The sequence below is a fragment of the Takifugu flavidus genome, chromosome 18, assembly GCF_003711565.1.
Source record: "Takifugu flavidus isolate HTHZ2018 chromosome 18, ASM371156v2, whole genome shotgun sequence".
Lineage (NCBI taxonomy): Eukaryota > Metazoa > Chordata > Actinopteri > Tetraodontiformes > Tetraodontidae > Takifugu > Takifugu flavidus.
The window spans coordinates 1,320,495-1,340,599 of record NC_079537.1 but is presented as its reverse complement, the minus strand read 5'-3'; the positions used below and the strand labels follow the sequence as shown (position 1 = coordinate 1,340,599).

The 20,105-nt window shown below is 38.5% G+C and overlaps 3 protein-coding genes across 7 annotated transcripts; 1 reads left to right on the top strand and 2 right to left on the bottom strand.

The window, feature by feature from the left end:
* Positions 1-13: 13 nt before the first annotated feature.
* Positions 14-6,268, bottom strand: LOC130515138 (cytosolic phospholipase A2 gamma-like). Of its 4 annotated transcripts, XM_057015188.1 has the most exons (15): positions 6,118-6,268; positions 5,766-5,861; positions 5,233-5,294; positions 4,264-4,374; positions 3,553-3,695; positions 3,249-3,435; positions 3,048-3,153; positions 2,798-2,938; positions 2,534-2,599; positions 2,291-2,431; positions 2,075-2,221; positions 1,895-1,978; positions 1,529-1,683; positions 1,130-1,301; positions 14-587 (listed from the first exon to the last, which is right to left on the bottom strand). In XM_057015188.1, the coding sequence occupies exons 2-15, from the start codon at positions 5,800-5,802 to the stop codon at positions 394-396; spliced, it is 1,746 nt and encodes a 581-aa protein (XP_056871168.1). In that variant the 5' UTR covers positions 5,803-5,861; positions 6,118-6,268; the 3' UTR covers positions 14-393. The 4 variants fall into 4 exon arrangements, with proteins under 4 accessions (XP_056871168.1, XP_056871170.1, XP_056871169.1 ...); XM_057015190.1 differs by lacking the exon at positions 5,766-5,861 and having other exon boundaries at positions 5,233-5,285; positions 6,118-6,231; XM_057015189.1 differs by lacking the exon at positions 5,766-5,861 and having other exon boundaries at positions 6,118-6,203.
* A 1,858-nt stretch (positions 6,269-8,126) lies between these two features.
* LOC130515139 (macrophage mannose receptor 1-like) lies at positions 8,127-11,321 on the top strand. 2 transcript variants are annotated; one of them, XM_057015191.1, is made up of 5 exons: positions 8,127-8,611; positions 9,248-9,637; positions 9,766-10,104; positions 10,294-10,379; positions 11,010-11,321. In XM_057015191.1, the coding sequence occupies exons 1-5, from the start codon at positions 8,557-8,559 to the stop codon at positions 11,157-11,159; spliced, it is 1,020 nt and encodes a 339-aa protein (XP_056871171.1). In that variant the 5' UTR covers positions 8,127-8,556; the 3' UTR covers positions 11,160-11,321. The 2 variants fall into 2 exon arrangements, with proteins under 2 accessions (XP_056871171.1, XP_056871172.1); XM_057015192.1 differs by having other exon boundaries at positions 10,691-11,144.
* On the bottom strand, positions 11,168-19,428 carry LOC130515137 (all-trans-retinol 13,14-reductase-like). Its single transcript, XM_057015185.1, has 12 exons — positions 19,062-19,428; positions 17,606-17,788; positions 16,348-16,486; positions 16,139-16,241; positions 14,916-15,111; positions 14,575-14,772; positions 14,022-14,141; positions 13,809-13,947; positions 13,620-13,729; positions 12,901-13,067; positions 12,418-12,577; positions 11,168-12,239 (listed from the first exon to the last, which is right to left on the bottom strand). The coding sequence occupies exons 1-12, from the start codon at positions 19,225-19,227 to the stop codon at positions 12,091-12,093; spliced, it is 1,830 nt and encodes a 609-aa protein (XP_056871165.1). The 5' UTR covers positions 19,228-19,428; the 3' UTR covers positions 11,168-12,090.
* Positions 19,429-20,105: the final 677 nt, after the last annotated feature.

Sequence of the window (20,105 nt, the reverse complement as noted above, 5' to 3'; positions counted from 1 at the left end):
GTAGAGACAAATCTGGAGTTTTTTAAGTTTTAGGTATTTTATTCAGTGCACAGTTAAAACGGGACACGGGTGTCGTTTTCATTTGAGTGTCATTTAGTAAAGTGTTCCCTCTAGTGGTCGGAGCCTGTATATACAGCGTCCGCACTCACACACTGTCGTCATACTTTGGCTGCTTAATTGACTTCTTAATAACGTGTTGAATGTCGATAACACAATAAAAATCTCTTAAGTTATTGTTAAATTATGTTCTAGTCTAGTCATTTCTTTTGCTAGTCTAGTCATTTCTTTTGCTTGTGAAAGGGACATGGAAGACCCCTGTTATTTTCCTTTTTGTCCACTTGAGTGCAGCAAAGTTCTTTTTTCAACGACGACAGCTCTGACACTAAACTCTTTTCAGCCATGAACTATGGTACCATGGTTTCTGCTCTGCCTGCGGAGAACAGCCTTTCTAATCTCCCTGAGCAGAATCTCCTTGTTGTTTTTCACGTTGGCCTTCGCCTTCTGCAACAAGAACTCAATCTTCTCCTGGTTGAATGGTGGCTGAAAGGTGGAGAACTCCTCCATTTTGGCTTTGTACTCTTCTGCATCTGTAGAAAACGGTGACAATCAAAGTTGTTATATTTTTGATATTATATGCAGTAAATTGAACAATGATATTAGATATATAACATACTCACTACTGAAAAGTTTTACCTTTAATGCACATTTAAAAACGGTCATTAAAAAAACAAAACTAGTTGAAACAAGCATCAAAGAAATGAATGGTTTCAGGCAATAAAGAGGCCTACTGGAAGCCCAAAGGTAAATCATTCACCCAGGTATGAAACTGTGTGTTTTACACTCAAGTGTAAAGGAATTTAGGCAAGGTTAAGACACACACCTTCTTTGTAAACATTGTGCTTTTAAACTTTGGATATCATAGAAGTTGAGCAGATCTTTAACATGTCTCAAATCCCCCCAAAAGACACATTAAACTAAGGAACTAGTAATATTGAACATTTGCAACACAGAAAAAAGTTTTTAAAAATTCAAAATCTTCTATGTTTGTTTCTATGGCTAATATTATTTCTATTTTGTCTTCAAGCACAATAAGTAGGAGGTACTTTGTGAAGCAAAACGCTAAGCAAACCTTTGCAGTTGTTTCTGTTGAAGAGCGGCATGAAGACAATGGTGGGCTCTTTCTCTTTCCCCTCAAACACATAGCAGTCCCGGGGCCAGTCTTTCTCCTCCAGGATTTTGTCATCTATTGTTGGGAAAGGCTTCTTTACTGCAGCTGCGTAGGCTCTGGCAAGAGTCAAGGTCTGAAGGGTGCAGATGGTGAGAGCCGTGCCAGTAAATAACCTTGAAATTGTCATTCTGTGTGTTACAAATCCAACTTAAACAGGTGGAGAAAATTTCAATGGGCTTTGTTTTAATAATGATGAAAATGTTCCTTAGAATCATTCTGCTCATCAAAGAGTTAAGGCTAAATGGTTACATTTGCTTTAGCATGCAAAATACAGTCCAAATAAATACATCTCTGCACCACCTCAAACATGTTTCCAGCACTGTACTCTGGTGCAATGATGAGGTCGATGTCTCTCCTGTCTCCCAGGAAGGAAGGGTAGGGTACGTTTACTTCCAGCCCCGCGTCTATCAGGTTGATTGTCTCTTTAGGATAAAGGCAAACTGGAATACTGGAATCTGCCCAGCAACAGAAGAATATTTTACTTCAAATTAATATTTTTTATTAATATTCTATTTTTCTCAGAGTTACTCTGTCAAGGACAGTCATTTGGATTCCTACTTACACATAAATGATTTAACTTGGACTTAAATTTATTTGGTTTTCTGACTGTTTCCTCAATAAAATTCCATTTTGATAGATTGCTGATTACCAGGTCTATTTTCTTACCTTGGTACTGGTAAAGGAAATTTGCCATAGTTCCCCATTCCCATTTTATGATCAGAGGGAGGACTTTTTCAATTAGCAGGGAAACTGGAAAGAATTTCACAACATAAACATCTCTTCAGTAGAAAAAAAGGCTTGTCGCAAACACTAAAGCAAGACTGGCTTTGCTTGGTCACTCCTGACCGTGGTTTTTAAAAGCTCCATCCTCCAGGCTTCGGCTCCAGGTCTCCACTGCTGCCAGGAGCTCCAAAGTCCACTTCTGAGACAGATGTTTTCTTTCCTCTTCACTCTTCGCTTGCTGCCATGCAGAATCATTATGATTTACCTTATCTGAAAGACAGAAAAAGCTCTGTTGCTTCTGTTTTGATCCTTAAAGGTCAGAATGGTCATCATCACTACCTTCTAGCATTTTCTGTAGGTTGTCCAGGTCAGACAAAGCTCTAATATCTTTAATGGTGATCCTGGTGAGGGCTACTAGTTTTTTCATGGCATTGTAGACACGAAGGTACTCTTCAGCAGATATATCGACATGCCCTGAAACTGAAAACCACATTCAAGAGAGTGTGTGAGTGTACTCATGTACATATTTGGTTTTTCAGATTTATTTAGTATTTTTTTAGTATTCGTGTCTCTGTCACTTACCATCCAGCCAAGGAGGGATGAAATCTCTGATGGTCGACTCATCAGCCAACGCACTGCCAAGAATGCCTGCCAGGTTTACACACACACACACACACACACACACACACACCACACACAACACACACACACACACACACACACACACACACACACACACAAAGCCTTGGTAAGGTAAACTTGAAATTCTATAAAATTGAAGCAATCCAAGCATACATGTATTGGTGTCTTTAGTTGAAAACCTTCGTCAGGCTGTGGAGTCTTTACCTTGTAGTTTGACCATGTCCATCTCTGGCTTCTTCTCTTTCAGTTCTCCATTTTGGAATTTGCTGCCCAGAAGAGATGTTTCAATGAAAACTCCCAACTCCGTAAAACCAGCTTCATGAGGAGTCACCTCAAACCATTTTCCTGAAAATCAGAGACTTTACATCACACTAAGCACAGTTATTGATTTACACATACGTATGTTGCTACATATTCCACGTGTGATGGAAACATGGAAGAGTATGTTAAGTACCCTCTATAGTTCCTTGTGAGAAACATTCTTTCTCTATTGCACAGTAAATAGGATAAGGGTTGGCAGCATCTCTGTCGGCCTCATCAGAAAGATTCCGCAGGTCCAGCTAATCAAACATAAGGGAGTTTATTTTTTTAAATGTTTCTGTTCATTCAAATTTCAAATGTGGCATTTGATGAATAATGGATGTTGCTCTGGCACCTGTTTCATCATCCCTGCAGAGGTCAAAACCCCCCAGATGTCTGAAAGAGAGAAATATTCTTCCTTTGTTCTTTCATTCAACCAGGCCAGAGCCTGTTCCAGTTCTACTCCAGGATCTGAAAGCCTGGTGACTGCTTTGTCCATGTTGGTGCTCCACTGTGGATCGCTGTACACAGAGGACATGGCCCTATTGGGAAAGAGAAGACATTTAGATCCACTTCTGTTATCTTCCACTGTACTGTGGTGATCAGAGAAAGACATCATTCTTATTCATTCTTCTGCTGGTTTGTTTTAGTGTTATCACCATGTGGACCCAGAGACTCCTCCGAAGTACAACAGCGTGTCCAACAGACGTTCCTCTTGCAACTGAGAGAGGAAGCCAATCAAAGCCACCGATGACCTCTGACCCCCACCAGAGGCCAACAGAGCGATATGTGGAATCCCGTCCTGGTGATGTGATATAGACATAAGGAAGACATGGTAGGATTAATGTGCTAATGAACATGCAGAAATTGGTCCACTCAGTCAGTTTTTTCACACTCAACTGCAAAACAGTCAGGGTGCCCCTCAGATGACCTTTAGATACATCATCGCCAACCCCCTAGATGGGCACTGACCTGCTTATTGGCCCCACTGACTCGCTGTTTTACTTGTGCATCTTAAGTATTACCACAGTATTTGCATGTATGCTGTATGTGTCTGATGTTCTCCTCTTTCTGTCCTTCCGCCCTGCCCTGTTTCACCTTCCCCTCCTCAGCCAGCCATCAGCAGGAGGGTCCCTCCACATGGGCCTAATCCTGCTCAAGGTTTCTCCCTGTTAAATGGTAGGAGTTTCCTTGCCATTGTTGTTTGTTTAGAGGTCAAGCTCTATTTTTTTGTAAGGTGGAGTCTAGTTGAATAAAAAGTTGAATTGAATGTATTTATGAAGCAAATAATTGCATTTGCTGGGAAGAGATATTGAGAAAATTGACTGTTTTATTCAGTAGTTGTGTTTGTTGGGAGTGTTCTTTCTTACAGCTTCACAATTGATGCCGTGGCTGTTGAGTGACTCCAGAACCACATGTTTCCTCTTGTGGATGTAGTCCTTTTCGCCAGCACAAAGAGACTGGGAATGACGGACAACTTCCTGCAAGACCAAAAAAACAGCTGAATCACAATTAATGTCATCATAGGAGAAGTACCTGATAGCCGAGGCTCAGCAATCTGTTTCAATTTTTGAGAGTCTGGGAATTGCAAGTAAATTTGTGCTGAAAACAAACAGATTGACTTGGAGTTACACTGGGACGATTGTCTTGAATTAAATGTAATCAAACAGTTGAACTTGGAGCTAAACTAACACATCCTCTAACATAACAACCCAGCTAGTTAATATTTTTGGAGCTGTTTCTTAACTAAATTTGTTGTGTAGAAAGGGAACTGGGTTGCCTCAAGCACTTCATACATGGATTTATGCAATGGTGTTGACATAGAATGAGTACACCACTGGAGCCAGTTCCTTGTGGTTCAAAAAGCGTTATTACGCAAAGGACCAAGAACAGGTTTTGAGTAAGGTAATAAAACAAAGAATACATTAATATAACAACAGATGTTAAGCTAATTATATATGACTAGGGTTGCCAGATAAAAAGGAGATTTGCTTCATCAGTTTGAGGATGGGGCTTGGATCTTTTTGATTTTTCACGAGCTACGTTTGCAGTCATTCTTACAATTGTTTTTTGTTTCATTTATTCTTTTGAAATTCCTACGTCTAATAGTCTTTGTTGCAAGTCTCTCCTAAGTCCTTTAAACCTGAGTCTTACTCTGTGAATAAAGCGTTTGATGAACATGGTGCAACTGTAGCAGCAAAATAGAAAATAATCTACAATCAAAAGGAATGATTCACTGTGCAAAGTCCTACAAACATCTCTGCCGTGGAAGCAATGATAACTAGTATCACAGAGCAGACATATGAATAACATATATAGCAGATTTAACCAGCTCTTACCTCTGAGTGGTGTGCATTTGCCTCCATGATGTTGACTGCTTTTGCAAGAACTGCTGAAATCACTGAAAGGGAAATCACCGTGGCTAAAAACCCGGTTATTCCAGACTTCATGCTAGCATTTGTGGATGAGATTTACGTGACAATAAAGCAAGGGTTGGTCCCAAATGCAGACCAGAGATTTAGACCAGCCAGAGGTGAGTGGTTTGGTTTAAAAATGACAGTTGATGGAAGTTTAAACACACACACACATTCTTCAGCTGAGTGTGCCCCAGCAGAAGTCATTCACGCACGGGCTTGCACAAACCCAGAGTTGCTGCGTTGGCAAGTTGACAAGAAAATCACATGACACAACTCATTTGTTATAGGAGCAGCTAGAACTACAGAAATTTCTCTCTGATGATGACAAAACCTATGAAATAAAATAAACTATAACGTTGAGTCAACTAAAGTAAACAATATTTGGATGACTGAGAATCCTTGGAGACATTATGAAATCTTCTCCAAAGAGGAGAATTCAAACTGTTACATCTTACCAATGCTCATGCGGGCAAACGGAGCTGTCAGTGTCATTCACATCATGTTTGGTCCCAGGAAAAGGAGCAAAAATTATTTCAATAACAAGATGAGTCCTAAAGAAATCCAAAAATGTCATTGCTATTGTAATCAATGAAGATTTTGTTGCATGAATGCTATAGGCTGATGTATTATTGCTTAGAACTGGGGATGTTTAAAACATTATCCCATATTTCAAAAAACATCTGTATGAAAACGTGAAGTAACGTCAATTCCAGAGGCATTAAAGTTGGAGTCAATCTGAAGTGCTGCATTAAAAATTTTAAATAAAATAGAGGCAAGAGATATTCAGAATGAAACTGCTTGACTCACCATTAGACCCTTTGATCATTCTCAGGCTCTTGACCTGTTTCTTACAAAATTAAAAGATCAGTGTTCAAACAACACTAAACTGTATTTACTGAGCACCTGTTTATGAAACTGTCCACCAAAAGGAAGTAAAGTCGATGACAATATTGCTGGTAAAACAATCAATGATTAATTAATGGGTGTGACCTAAAACCTGCATCTGATTCATAATGTTTCTTCCTGGATGTCAAGACAGAACTCCTGTGAAAAGTTTTACAATCAAAATAATTCAAATTGAAGACACAATGGCTAACATTGTATATTTTGCTGTAGTACTATTATTACCTACTATTTACTCTACACAATGTAGCTAAACATGCTCTCACTTACAAACATGACATGCTCTCACTTCTGCTGTTTTCTATGATTTGGCGCCCCCCACAGGTAGATGGATGGGAGACACCCACTAGCCTGGTGCTCCATAAAGACCACGAAGTCCTGTAGGGCGTTCAGGGCCTGCAGCGGTTTCAGGTCAACAGCACACTTGTCCTGGATGTGAATTTATGTCCTTGACCTTTTAAACACCACCTGAAACCACAAACAGCCTTCATCACACCACTGCAATGGAGGTGACTGAACTAAAGATTAATTTAGGTCTGAAAATAAAAATTGGTATTGTTTACGTTTATGATTCTGAATATCAGATTAATGTTAAACATGTTTTATCCTTAAAAGACAGTTTTTATCTCTACCTTGACTGCAGTTGAGTCAATGTTTTTTACCCCAAAGCAGACAGATTTAGTTTCTACGTGGTCACATTAATTATTACAGATCAGTCCACTCAATGATCTTAGTGGTTGATTCCTTGTTAGACAGTTTTGGTCATTACCTGTAGGAACTTCTGCTTCTGGCCCACAGTGAACTAAACTAATTTAATTATGAGATTTACAAAATAATAACACAAAGATACTATTTGTTAAAAGGGTCTTTTGTCATAAAAATTCATGTGGACAGAAGTGTACACTTGTGGCAACATCCTGACATCCTAAACTTCAGACAGGAAGTTGGACCGGGTGAGGTGGGGCTCCATCGACATGCTTGTGATCTTCTGGGGATTCTGTTTGGAACTAAAGCACAAAGACTGGAGGCAGCAGTATCTCAGTCCCCCCAAACACACACACACACACACACACACACACACACACACAACACACACACACACACACACACACACACACACACAGAGGATAAAGCTGTGATTATTAACATTAAAAATAAAATAAAACATTAGGGTTAGGGTTAGGGTTATTTTTCAATCATTTACATTTTCCAAATACAAGAAAAATGATTGAAATATACTTGTGCATCAGATCTCTTACTCTTATTGTTATTAATGACATCATCGGGAAATTATGGAATGTGTTTAAATACTTTCAAGTGGACTTTTAATGTTGTCCCATAGAGCATGAGGTAAAATGACTGTATGATGGAAATGATGTAATAAATGAAGCCAAGCAAAAGTTAATTTAGAAAAACTATACCCAGCTGTCTCCTGTGATTTCAGCACTTTCATTTTCCCTCTTTCCTTGAGGCCACAATCACAGACACTCCACCAGGCTCGTGTTGAGTGCTCTGTCTTTTCTGTCTTGTATCAGTCTCCCCTGGTAGAACATCCTATTCATCAGATGGCTTCACTGTGGATTCACTGTGAAACAAAAGCATTAATGTTCATTAAAATGAAATACAAATTATTTCCGTAAATGCTGTCTCGTGTGAGTCGTGAGAGGTACCCTAAGTCAAATACCTTTAAAATGGCATATCATTATCTTATAGAATGATTTATTCATCCTATCCAACCCTGACATTTCTGCTGTCAGGGTTGCATTAACACAATACAGTAAGTGCTATGATGAATGGATGGATGGATGGATGGATGGATGGATGGATGGATGGATGGATGGATGGATGGATGGATGGATGGATGGATGGATGGATGGATGGATGGATGGATGGATGGATGGATGGATGGATAAGAATTGCCCTTGCATGGTCAAAGTCTCCTCTGTCAGATATTTGTGTATGCAAGGATCTGGACTCATTTGTCTAACAGCTGGTCTGGAAACCACAACACTGATGTGTAAGAGGCTCCATTTTCCTTCAGCTTTGCTGGATTTGGTTGTTAGACTAAAAGTGATTTTTTTTTCATTGACAACTTTATGAACCTTTATGAATTTTAGGGATAAATTACTGGGAAAAAAATGTAGCAATGCAACAATCTATTGGTGGCGCAATAAAAACATCCCATCATGTCTTTGCATAGTAACCAAATTGGGCATTATTGCAAAGTGCAGTGACATTAGATAGGGCAGAGGATTTGAAGCCACATTCAAAGCTGCAGCAAATGACAACATTCTTGTTCAGGCTCTTGTTCAGATTTTGCTCTTCTCTTTTTATTCCAGCATCATGAGAACATTCTCGCCTGAGATGGGGCTGAAAACTGGTATCATTTTCCTATCAGGTTAGTGAAATTCAATGCATTCTTAAAAAAACAATATACATATAATGTCACATCTCAGGTGAGATCAATAAGAAAATCTCCTTTGAATCCTCTTTTCTCTAAATGTTGTCCATCATTGCATTTTAAATGCGGGACCTGAAATGTGAACATTCTCAAGCATTAAACATGATTTATGTGATGATCAGCTGTGAGTTTTTCAGTATTCATTTTTAAAATCAGAGCACTGTGGAAGCTTTTTAAAGAAAACATTTGTGATTTATAATTACTTGCTTAGAACCAAAAATTTCCTCTTCAGTTTTACAACCAATTCTTCAAATATAACAAAATCTGCTCACTCAAAGTTCTAATTGACTGGTCAAATTGGCTATGTTTAGTTAATTCAGAACAAAGTTGATTTGTGTTATCACCACAAAGCGTAGTGTGGTGTGCCCTTTGCTGTTGTGAATGTTTTACTATGTTTTCTAATAATTCAGTTTCTGAAACACATGCACAGATTTTAAGGGAAGTCTTTGTTTCTTGGAGGCAAAAAATGTCCCAAATTTTGATCTCCACCAAATAAATCCCATAAAAGTGTTGTACAGAAAACCCATTTATATGTGATGAGTTACAACAGTGAAGCTCTGGTTCTGTTCACAGGACTGTGTTTCCTACCTGCCTGTTTTGCTGGTAACTACAACCTAGTGAAGAGAAAAATGAAGTGGACAGATGCACAAAGCCACTGCAGGGAGGAGTTCAGTGCTGATTTGGGCTCAGTTCACAGTGAGCAGGATGTGTCTGAGCTGAAGAATATTGCCAGTTCAGTTGCTCTGGAAAAAATCTGGCTGGGTCTGTCCTTGGATGTTGATAGCTGGAGCTGGTCACTGGAAAAGGATGACTTTTATGTTAACAAAGGTGCAGAGTTCAGGATGTGGAAATCTAATCAACCCAACAACAACGGCGGTCAGCAGAACTGTGCAAGAATGAATGAGAATGGTTCATGGAATGATGCATTCTGCCTGAATCCATATACGTTTGTCTGTTACAATGGTGAGAAACACGCATTTTTTCAATGCTTTCCACTAAAATGGTTAGATGTTTAACATCAGGTAATGTCACATCAACTTGCTTTGAAACCCTTTTTAATAATTGGTGTGTAACATTTTTCCATTTTCCAGATAAAAGCCCAATTTTGCCCAGCTTCATTTTTGTGAACAAGCCCATGTCCTGGATGGATGCTCAGAGCTACTGCAGGCAGCACTATACTGATCTGGCCAGCGTGAGGGACAAATCTGACAATGAGCAAATACAGTTAATAAGCAGTAGCCGACAAATATGGATAGGCCTTTACAGAGGCCCCTGGAAGTGGTCAGATGGAAGCTCCACTTCTTTCCTGCGTGCGAAGACCAATATTAATGAAACACATGCCAGGAATCGGACTTCCTGTGGGGTCTTTTATAAAAACAAGATGAGAGTCAGCAGTTGTGATTCAGAGCGCTTCAGTGTCTGTCAAATGGGTGAGTTTTATAGATAGATAGATAGATAGATAGATAGATAGATAGATAGATAGATAGATAGATAGATAGATAGATAGATAGATAGATAGATAGATAGATAGATAGATAGATAGATAGATAGATAGATAGATAGATAGATAGATAGAATGTGTATATCTCATAAACGTATTATTCACCTGCTTTTTTAAGAGAAAAGACAGATTGTGAGAGTGGAAGTAAGTGTGCAGCATTCTTCTGTCAACCTGGAGGATGCAGCAGAAATCATCTTGCAACAGGTAATGTTGAAGAACAAGCAGAATATTATGACCATGTTTGCAACCAAAATGGGACAAATCTTATTTTGATCAAGGAAATTAGATTTATGGGTGCAACATTAAGAATAGTATTGTTAAATTGGATTTATATCGAGCCTGCACCCTATCCATTATGGTACATTTAGACTTTTATTTCCTTCATCAGGGTCCAGTTGAAGTCTCAAAATACTGTGCATTTTTTAAGTGGACTCATTCAGCCTGTTTGAAAACTCTTTACAGTGAATGTAAACTCTGTGGTAATCTAAATATATGTGATCTAAATTTGGCCATAGATTTGGCCATCATCTTTGCTCTCATTCTATGTATGCACCTGAGGATCCCCCATATGAACCTGGACCTGCTGAAGAGATCTTCCTCTTAACGAGATCCTTTTCCTTGCCACTGTTGCTTGTTGGGGGTCAGGCCCCAGGATTCTGTAAAGGACCTAGAGACAATTTTGTTTGTAACAGACACTATATCAATAAAGTTGAATACATTGTTAATATTTCTTAATTGATTTTCTTTTTTGTAGTAACACACCTGATGAAATACATGTGTATTTCTTATGTGTTCTTTTTTTGGAGTAAAGAATAAAATGTCTGTGTTCTTCAGTTCAGACAGACACTCAAGCAACACGGCCTGAGTCAAGGAATAATGGTGACGTGGAGGAAACAGGCTGATGGGAAGATCTTCAGCTTGAAAGAAAAGGAGAGGAGAGAATCTACACACATTTCCAGTCTTCTGACAATCATCTGCAAATGATATTGGAATGAACCCATTTCTTTATTTCTTATTCATGTGTAGATGAAAAGACATGCTTCAATGTTTTTTTAAGGTAATGGATAATGGTACTTAGATACTATTGGAAACCAACACATACTGTATATTACACTACTAAAATCTAGAATCCTCTTAGCAATTTAATTGTACCTAATTACAACATCAAATGTATATTTTGAAATGTTTACTAGGCAAATCACGCCATGTAAATTTTATCCACAATCTTGCAATCAATATCTTTAATGTGTTTTGCTTGCTGAAAATGGAGGGATTGTGAGTAGTAAAATCTTAGGATGAAATTTATGGCTGGCTGTACTGCAATCTTTGAAGTATTTTGGGAGTAAATACAGGCTGATACCAGAAACGCCAACAAATGACAATTCTTAACCTCATAACAGCTTCTCACTTCCTTTTGAAAAAACCAAATCCTTGCTTTAAATAAACTTTTGGTTTTGTTTTCACTGGGAAGGCCGCAGTGTGGGTCGGATTTACAGTACATCACATTTAAGAGACAATTTTTGTTACACAATATTGAGAGTTGCATCTGTCAATCATTACCATCTTTGGTTCAAAGACAAAAAGTAATGTATTAAATCTTGCAATGTAATTTTTATACATTCATATTCAGTTTGTAACGGAACGGAAAAAAATATCATGACTTGGCTTTCATGGATTAAACATGCAATTATTAATATGTTTCCAACATACAGCATAAACCTTTATTTTTTTTTTTTTAAATTTGCACCACGGAAGCGTCTCCAAAGGGGTTTCTCACCTGGCACATTCTGAATGACCTACGAAGATGCTCATCATGCTTATTAAAATCTAAACACTGAATGGACCCTAATATTAATAGAAGATCAAAAAATTCTGGGGAAAGTTTATTTAATGTGTTGAACCAATCACCCTCTCACTAGGGAAGCTTGAGATTGGAGTGATTGTGCTTGAGGCGGTTCTTCAAGGCGAGGAGATCAATGTAAAGGATCTGATTGAGGACAGCAGAAGCACAGAGTAGTCCACCGTGCAGAGCCCCCGCCATACCGTTACAGAAAACATCCTGACCTAAACACACAGAAACACCAAGACCAGCATCTCTTTTAAAAATGACAGCAAAAAAAAAGTAGTTTAGAACTAAATAAGTACATTTTAAAGCCCATTTTGCAAATAATTGCTCTTGACAGACACATTAAGCAGCGTTAGAAGAGTATTGAATTCTCACGTGAGACCCTGCGCAGCTCACCTGTCAGGTAGAGTCCACTAATGGGTGTCTGCGGTCTTGTCCTCGCTACAGTTTCTGGAGTGAAGCGCTCCAAATTGTGTTCTGCACCGTACATCTCACCTCGTGGAGCACCCAAATAGTGCGCATTAGTTAGAGGAGTAGCAGCATCCATCATCACGACCTGAAACATGCAAAGAGATACACAGAACGAAGAAGTTAAGACTATATTAAATAAAATGAATAAATCAGGATGAGTTTATCCAGCAACTTTTTGACAACTGGAAAATGTCAATTATTTTAGGTTGCAGGAAATTGTACAAATAGAGTTTGCTGATAAATTAACTTGATTGGCTACTTTTTTTTTTTTTTTTTACAAACCACCTCTTCCAGGTAATAAATATATATATATATATATATATATATATATATACATATATATATATATATATATATATATAAGAGCCACAGAAATGCTAGCCTGCCATTACAAATATGGATACACACCTTATCCTTTAACTGAGGAAAGATGACCAGTGCCCAGTCTAGCAGCTCTTGAGCCATGCTGTTCTTCAGATCCAGATAGTTTTGTCCTCTCTTCCCAAGCTTTGTCCCCTCCCATTCCTCAAACCACTCATAGCGAGCCATGGTCAGCAAAGTCATGCAGGACTTACCTGCAGGGCAATGTGACGGGAAGGGAAGGGTGTGGTCACATGTGTTTCCATTGATAACTATGTGTCTTTTAAAATAAATGCCCAATTTGTGATTGAATGAGGAAAAGTATTCACAAGAAGTACAGCAGACATCAAGGCATGGTTTATTCATATTTACTGTCTTGTATATACTAGATTATATGTTGATGATAGTTTTTTTTGAGAGTAACCCAATTTGTAACGTTGAAAAGCTGGCAATTATCTTTTGCTTTGCTTACTAGGCATCAGCTCTTCAGAAGTCAACAGGTCAATTTCAGGTCAAAAAAGCAAGTTAAAGCTAGTAATTTTATAAAATTAGCTTTTATTATCTCATAAATGGTGGGAAAACCCTGAGATAAAGTTGATGGTTTATCAAATGGAACATCCCCTCCAAAGATTGAGAATTTGCTGCTTCGGATCTTTTGAAAAATCTTCCAGATGGGAATACACAGCATGAATGGTGTGTCTTAAATGAATGAATTTAACATCCAATATGAAAACAAGCTTAAGTGGCTTTACATTTGAATGCGTTACCTGGGTGTCTGATGTTGGCTGTGGGGTCTTTAGCTGATGGAAAGGTTATGAACATCATGGGAATATTCCCTAGGACCTCCTCTCTGCTCAGTGAAAAGTAGCTCTCCATTCTTGACACAAACAGAGGTTCACTCCTTTAGAGTCATTCAACCGTTAAACATTTACACAAAAGTAACAACAAATACTTACAGAGAATCTAAATCATTGCCTTTATACATCCAGAAGTTAGTTGAAACAATGCCCAATTCCTCCTTGGACCCATCCAGACCAACAAATACTAAGAAGGAGCCCATACCGTGACGCACCATACCCAGCAACGACTGAACCTCTGGGAACAAGATGGCAGGATACAGACAAGATGAATTAAAATGATATCTGACCATTATTTATGCTTTATTCTACCTGGTTTATCCTGAATTTCTTTAGGCAGAAATTTCTGGAAAGTGTTGAAGATTCCAGCATTGGAGATGACAACTGGAGCAAGGACCTCAACCTCTGTTTGCCCCTTCTGCACTGTAACCCCTGGCAACATACAACTCATATTAAATATTTAGAATTCTTTGCAATATTTGGGTGAGTAGATTGGAGCTAAAGTAGATTGCACATTGGACCATGATAGTTTGATCCTAAGTAAAGAAGGACATTTTTTTTACTTCTCTTCTTAAATTAATGTAAACAGAACTCGTCTATCACATCACTTTTTGTCTTTTTTCCTTTTTAAGGTACAAACTAAACCAGTGTTGGATATCCCTTTGGTGGGGAGGGACATTTAGCTAAGTCCACTATTCAGTCCTTATAGCCACTATTGTGTATGTTTTCATGGCCTCTCATCAGCATAATCATAAAGATTGTGTGCAATCTGGATTCATGGTGAGGGTTTATGGTTAAATTATAGCTTCTTACTGGGATGAAAGTCAGCTTGTCTTTGCCTGTACAGTCTTGAACACTCTCTTACCACAAGCCTTTCCATGCTGATTCAGTAGGATCCGTTGAACTGGGGCCCTGACCAGTACAGCTCCCCCTGCCTGCTGAATGACAGGAATGATGTGAAAGGCAAACTCGCTGGCACCCCCCCGAGGATAGTAGGCACCCCGCTTGTAGTGGTGAAGGAGGAGAGCATTGATAAGGAAGCTGGATTCCTTTGGGGGGACACCTGAAAACGATAAATTAAGAAATACAGATTGCATGTTGTGTAAAGTTACATGTGAGTGAGTGAGTGAGTGAGTGAGTGAGTGAGTGAGTGAGTGAGTGAGTGAGTGAGTGAGTGAGTGAGTGAGTGAGTGAGTGAGTGAGTACCATAAAACAGATAGGCAGAAAGTGTCTGCAGATCTTTGTTCTGTGTTATCCTGGATATGATTTCTGAGTGGGTGGTTGCTGCAAGAGAGAACACTGAAGATATGCGATCCAAGAATCCAGTCCAAACCAGGAAGTTAACCATCCAATATGGTATGATCTTCAAGATCGCCACAAGTGGTGTCTGCTGTGAGGCTGTCTAAAGGATGTGGGAAAACACAGTTACATGTATGAAAATATATAAAAACTGTTTATATGTCACCTTGTGAGAAATGCAATCAAAAGAAGATGAGACGAGAAGATGAGTTCCCTCATTCTGTCTTATTGCCTCTCTCATCCCTTACTGAAAACCTGCTTTTCTTCCACATTGTGTGAATCCTCACTATTTTAATTAAACTTAAAGTTTATTCCCAAGGGGCTTTCAAATTCAGCATTTTTCTTGGTCTGTGACTTTTGCCCAATAATAATTTATTTGGCTCATCGGGCTAATTTCTCAGAACAAACTCTTCGTCCACGGTGAAGATCCTCTAAAGAAAAATCTGAGAAGTTAAAAGTTAAATGGTGACACCTACACAGCAGGGAACATAAGGCCTTAGAAGCTTTTCTAATTGTGGTGGTCATGAACAAGATGGAAAGCCAGAGAATTCTGACTGTAGCCATGAGGTACTTTAAATGTAAATTCAGACAGAAGAAAAAGTGAAATTTAACTCCGTGTTTGATTTGATCAGGTGTAATGATAGTCTAGAATGCCTAATTTCAGTTTTCATTCTCATAAATCATATACTGCCAGATCATTATTGTTTAATTTCTCAATCATTATAGTTTAATCATGTAATTCTTTTACCCAACATACCAAATAATTCAGTCAACTGTAATATTATAGAGAATTTGAAACCTTATTAGCGGAGTGAAATAGAAAGAAGCTCCATTTCCTGTTATTGCAGAGATTAGTAAAGAGAGAAATGAAAGGTTCTGCTGGGAGCCACATCCTGTTTCCCTCTGGTTTTTGTCAGCATGGACAAAGGGCTGAGGCCAGATGCCCTTGGGATATTTCGATGAGGACGTGTATTAGCTAGATCTGTGCCGATTCAACCTATAGAACTACAAATCAAAGAACTTTTTGAAGAAGACTTATGTTCACCCTACCTCGTGGAAATGTCTCTCAAAATTAGCATTTAAACTTGCAAAATACAGTGCATGTGGTCCAACATTTCCTGTCCATATACCTTCATCAATTTCATGAACTCATCGATTGCGTCCTCTTCACCGGGGAACTGCTTCTTCAGGCTGGCTGCCATCTCAGTCTTCCCTGCATGGATGTGATACTCCCTGGCAGTGACAGGAGGAGGGTGTATCAGAGACTCAGAAGGACCGTGGAAATTCACAGATCCCACATATGTGCATTAGGTGTCGCGGTTGAAGGCCTGGCCTGTACCTGCGCTGGTCAGGTGGCCCCAGGAGCAGCGTGTCAAAGTGCTCCTCCAGCTGCGTGAACTGCAACTGTCCCTCCGTGATCTGATCCAGTGCAACCTTCAGCAGGCTGTTTTCATGAAGCTGCCCTAAATAATGTATACCTGGCGGTGGACAGCAGAGAGTCAACTTGAGTTATTCAATAACATCTATTAAACATCACACTACAACAAACAAAAAAACCTTAAATCAGTAAAAAATGTAATTCATTTTCATTCATGGCATCGATTCATCAGCAAACAAAGCCTGCAGACACATATTATGTTTGTTAAGACACACACAGGTTTAGGCTCTAATTAAAAAATGTGTCTTTAGATGGACAAAAGAGATTGGATTAAGTTTATAACAATGATTTATATGTTGTTGCTGTTTATTTGTTCAGCAAGTTTGTCAAGCAACTGTCAGGAACATTTAATGTTTTAGGTAGATCACCTGATGTTTACTCTTAATGTATAAAAAAAACATTTTTGAGACAGGACCTTGATACATGGTGATACATAGAGATAATGTAGCTTGGCTGATATTCTGGGCTGTTAATTCCTGTACTTCACATGTGTAGATGTGCTGTCCAATTAGTGTTTGCTTTTTTTCAAACCTATGTTAATGGCTGGTGATGTGATATAAAAAGCAGATGAACCACATCAGAATGCAAATAACTAACTCTGTCAGTTATCACTTATCAATATTTGGTTATATAATAGTCCCAATCATTGAGTTAAACAGCTCTTTTGCTGGTGTGGTTGTCTGCCATCCCAGACTGTGAAAACAACCCTACAACACTTTCATGGCTTGTCTCTAAATTTGGCACAAATGTGCATTTGGACTCAATGGCTTTGAGCTTAGATTTTGGAGGGTGGTTATGCATTTTTACCCTTAATCTTGGGAAGTATAATATGCCTTTGTTGTTTGAGTTTTAGTGTCGAATTTCAGACTAATTATATCATGATATCATCAACCCCACTTTAGTTTAAATGTTCACCCTATGAAGGGTGGGAAAGTTACAGGCAAAACAATTAAACATTTATTTCATATCTTCATTTTAAACATTGACATAAAATAATCAAATTGCTGCTATTTTACTGGCATGTAAAATAGCCATCACGTGACACATTTATACTGTAGATAACAGAATCATCTTTGTATGTACTTATTTTGACAAGTGAGCTTTACAAAATACCGCTGTTGGAGCATAAATGCGGCTACATGCAAGTTCCTCGGCTTACCCACGTCAAATTCGAATCCTTTATTCTCAAAGGTGTGTGTGCATCCTCCAGCCTGATCGTGTTGCTCCAGGATTAGAACCCTCTTCCCTGCCTTGGCTAAAAGAGCTGCTGCTGTCAACCCTCCCACACCACTGCCAATGATGATGGCGTCCAGGGCTTCAGGTACTCGATCCACACGAAAACCTGCACACAGGTGTGCAATTCCAAATCAGCCTGCCAGTTTTTCATTCAGAATGCTTTTGTGACATTTTTCCATGGGAAAAAAACCCCAACTCAAATCTGCTGATGATAAAAATGCAGGTTTTTATATTCACAATCATTCAAGTACTTTATAACAGCTTTTATTGTATTTAATACTGTTGTGGTTTGTGTAACCACTTGTCTGTCACGCCAATAAAAACACACTTTGATTATCTCTAAATTTTATTATTTCCAATCTGATCAAGGTAAGGTCTAAAGACCTGAGTGGGCTGCACAGGTCCACTTTATGAATATAATAGATCAAAAATTGATGAAATTCCTTCAAATACAAACACATGTTGTCCCTTATTGGCTTTTTGAGCTGTTTTAAACATTTGTTAAATCAATAATAATAGAGTTTTATAAGATAGAAATCAGACTGATTTATTTGTCAGGCTTTGGTTAATGTTGTTGTAGATGAAGAGTTTGAACTGTTTAACCAGTGTGAGACCTCCTAGTCCAGTCTGAGATACAGTGTAAGAGAATAGAATTTCAATGCTGAGCAAACACAAAGTCATTACTGGAATATTTGATCTTATTGAGCCTTCACATAAACCATAGTACAACGCCCACTGAACAGTTTAAACAGTCTCTTGTGTGCTCAAAACTGGTCATAAGGGGAAAAGAGGAACAATCCATGCTGTGTGGGACCGCTATAGGCCCAAGGGTGTAAATCTGTCGGTTGCTTAGTCAGTCAGTGTGTTTATTAATTGATTGCTATGGGATTCTGTATAGCTATGGTTGATTTATATTGATGACAAATCCTGCTAATGTTCCTTTCTAAGACCAGAGGATGACTAAAATTTACAATTTTGCCCAATTTAGTAACATGAAAATGGAGTTTCACATCAACCCAGCAGTTAGTCAGACACAAGATACATTTATATGGAATAAAACGTATGGACAGATTCTAACAATCCAATGTGGATGTGAACACCAAAGATGCATGTCAGAGGTATTAAGAAACTACCGGTATGTTGTCAAGAGCAACCAAACCACATTCCAGTCTACTGGTTCAGTCTAAGAGGCTCCAGAGTTTTAGAAAAAAATGAGTTCAAATGATGCATCATACTGGAAACATATATAAATAATGTCTATTAAGTAAGAACTGTTTATGTGGCAAACAGGATGAAGAGGAGTAAAATTTACTCCACAGTTTTCCACTGTTTTACTAAATTACCATCAGAATTGTGTTTAACCGCAGAGTTTTTCTCACCTTTCTTCAGTCTGTCATCTCTCTGTTTCTTGTCTGTTACCAAGGGTCCTGGAGGTCTCAGGCTCTTCTCCCTGAACACCTTATAGCGCTGCCCAGTGGTCCAGAAGAAGATGATCACCGCCACCAGCAGCACGCAGCTCAATACGCCCGCCAGCCACCACAACATAGTGAGTCCCTGTCGCAGTTCCGAAGGCAGAATTTAGAGGAACAAACAAATTAAAAAGAAAGACGGGTTAAATGAAAGAGATGGGCTTTAAAATGAGTGAGGTGAAGGTGAACAACCCTCCTGCCAGTTTAGCAGTGAACTACAGGGGAGGACTTGATGGATTCATTTAAAAGCTGAAGGAAAGGGACATTTAATGCATGACATTTTAGAAATTGTACATGCTGAAATGGCCAAATTCTCCACGCTGAGCACGAGAGAGGCAAAGAAGAGAGAACCGGCTGTTTATCAGTTCGTCACACCACAAACCACTTTTTCATTTTCTACTCTACTAAATGGCCTCGCAATAGAAAGATGTCTTTTTTATTCCAACATCATGTTTTTGTGATCAGGGTTAGTTTAAAAAACACACTGGAAATGAGGTGTATAAAATATGACAAGGACATTGTTTTAGGCAAAAGAATATGAACCTTGTTTTACAGCAAAATATTTTGGGAAAATCCAGTTGAAAAAGTCCAACATTTTTATGTACTAGATAAAACAACTGTCCTATTTTGCCTAAACAATTTGTCACACTTTTATACAGCGTGATGGTGGAAAACCAGTGCAGCGTATTGTAATAGTGTGTAACTATAGCAACCAACACAAGACTGAGAACAGTAAATAGATAGAATCCATGAAGGTTGAAAGAAAAAAATGCCTCAGTTGATTAGCACATGCTAGATATTAAATTAATAATCTTGAATTTAGAAGACATGTTTCAAGTTACAGAAAAAGACAAGATGAATTACAGTATAGAAAGTTTTTAAAGGTTTGTTTGGTTTGGGTGGTTGATATACTGTGTAGTTGTATATTTTATCTGTAAAAGCTACATTTTATTC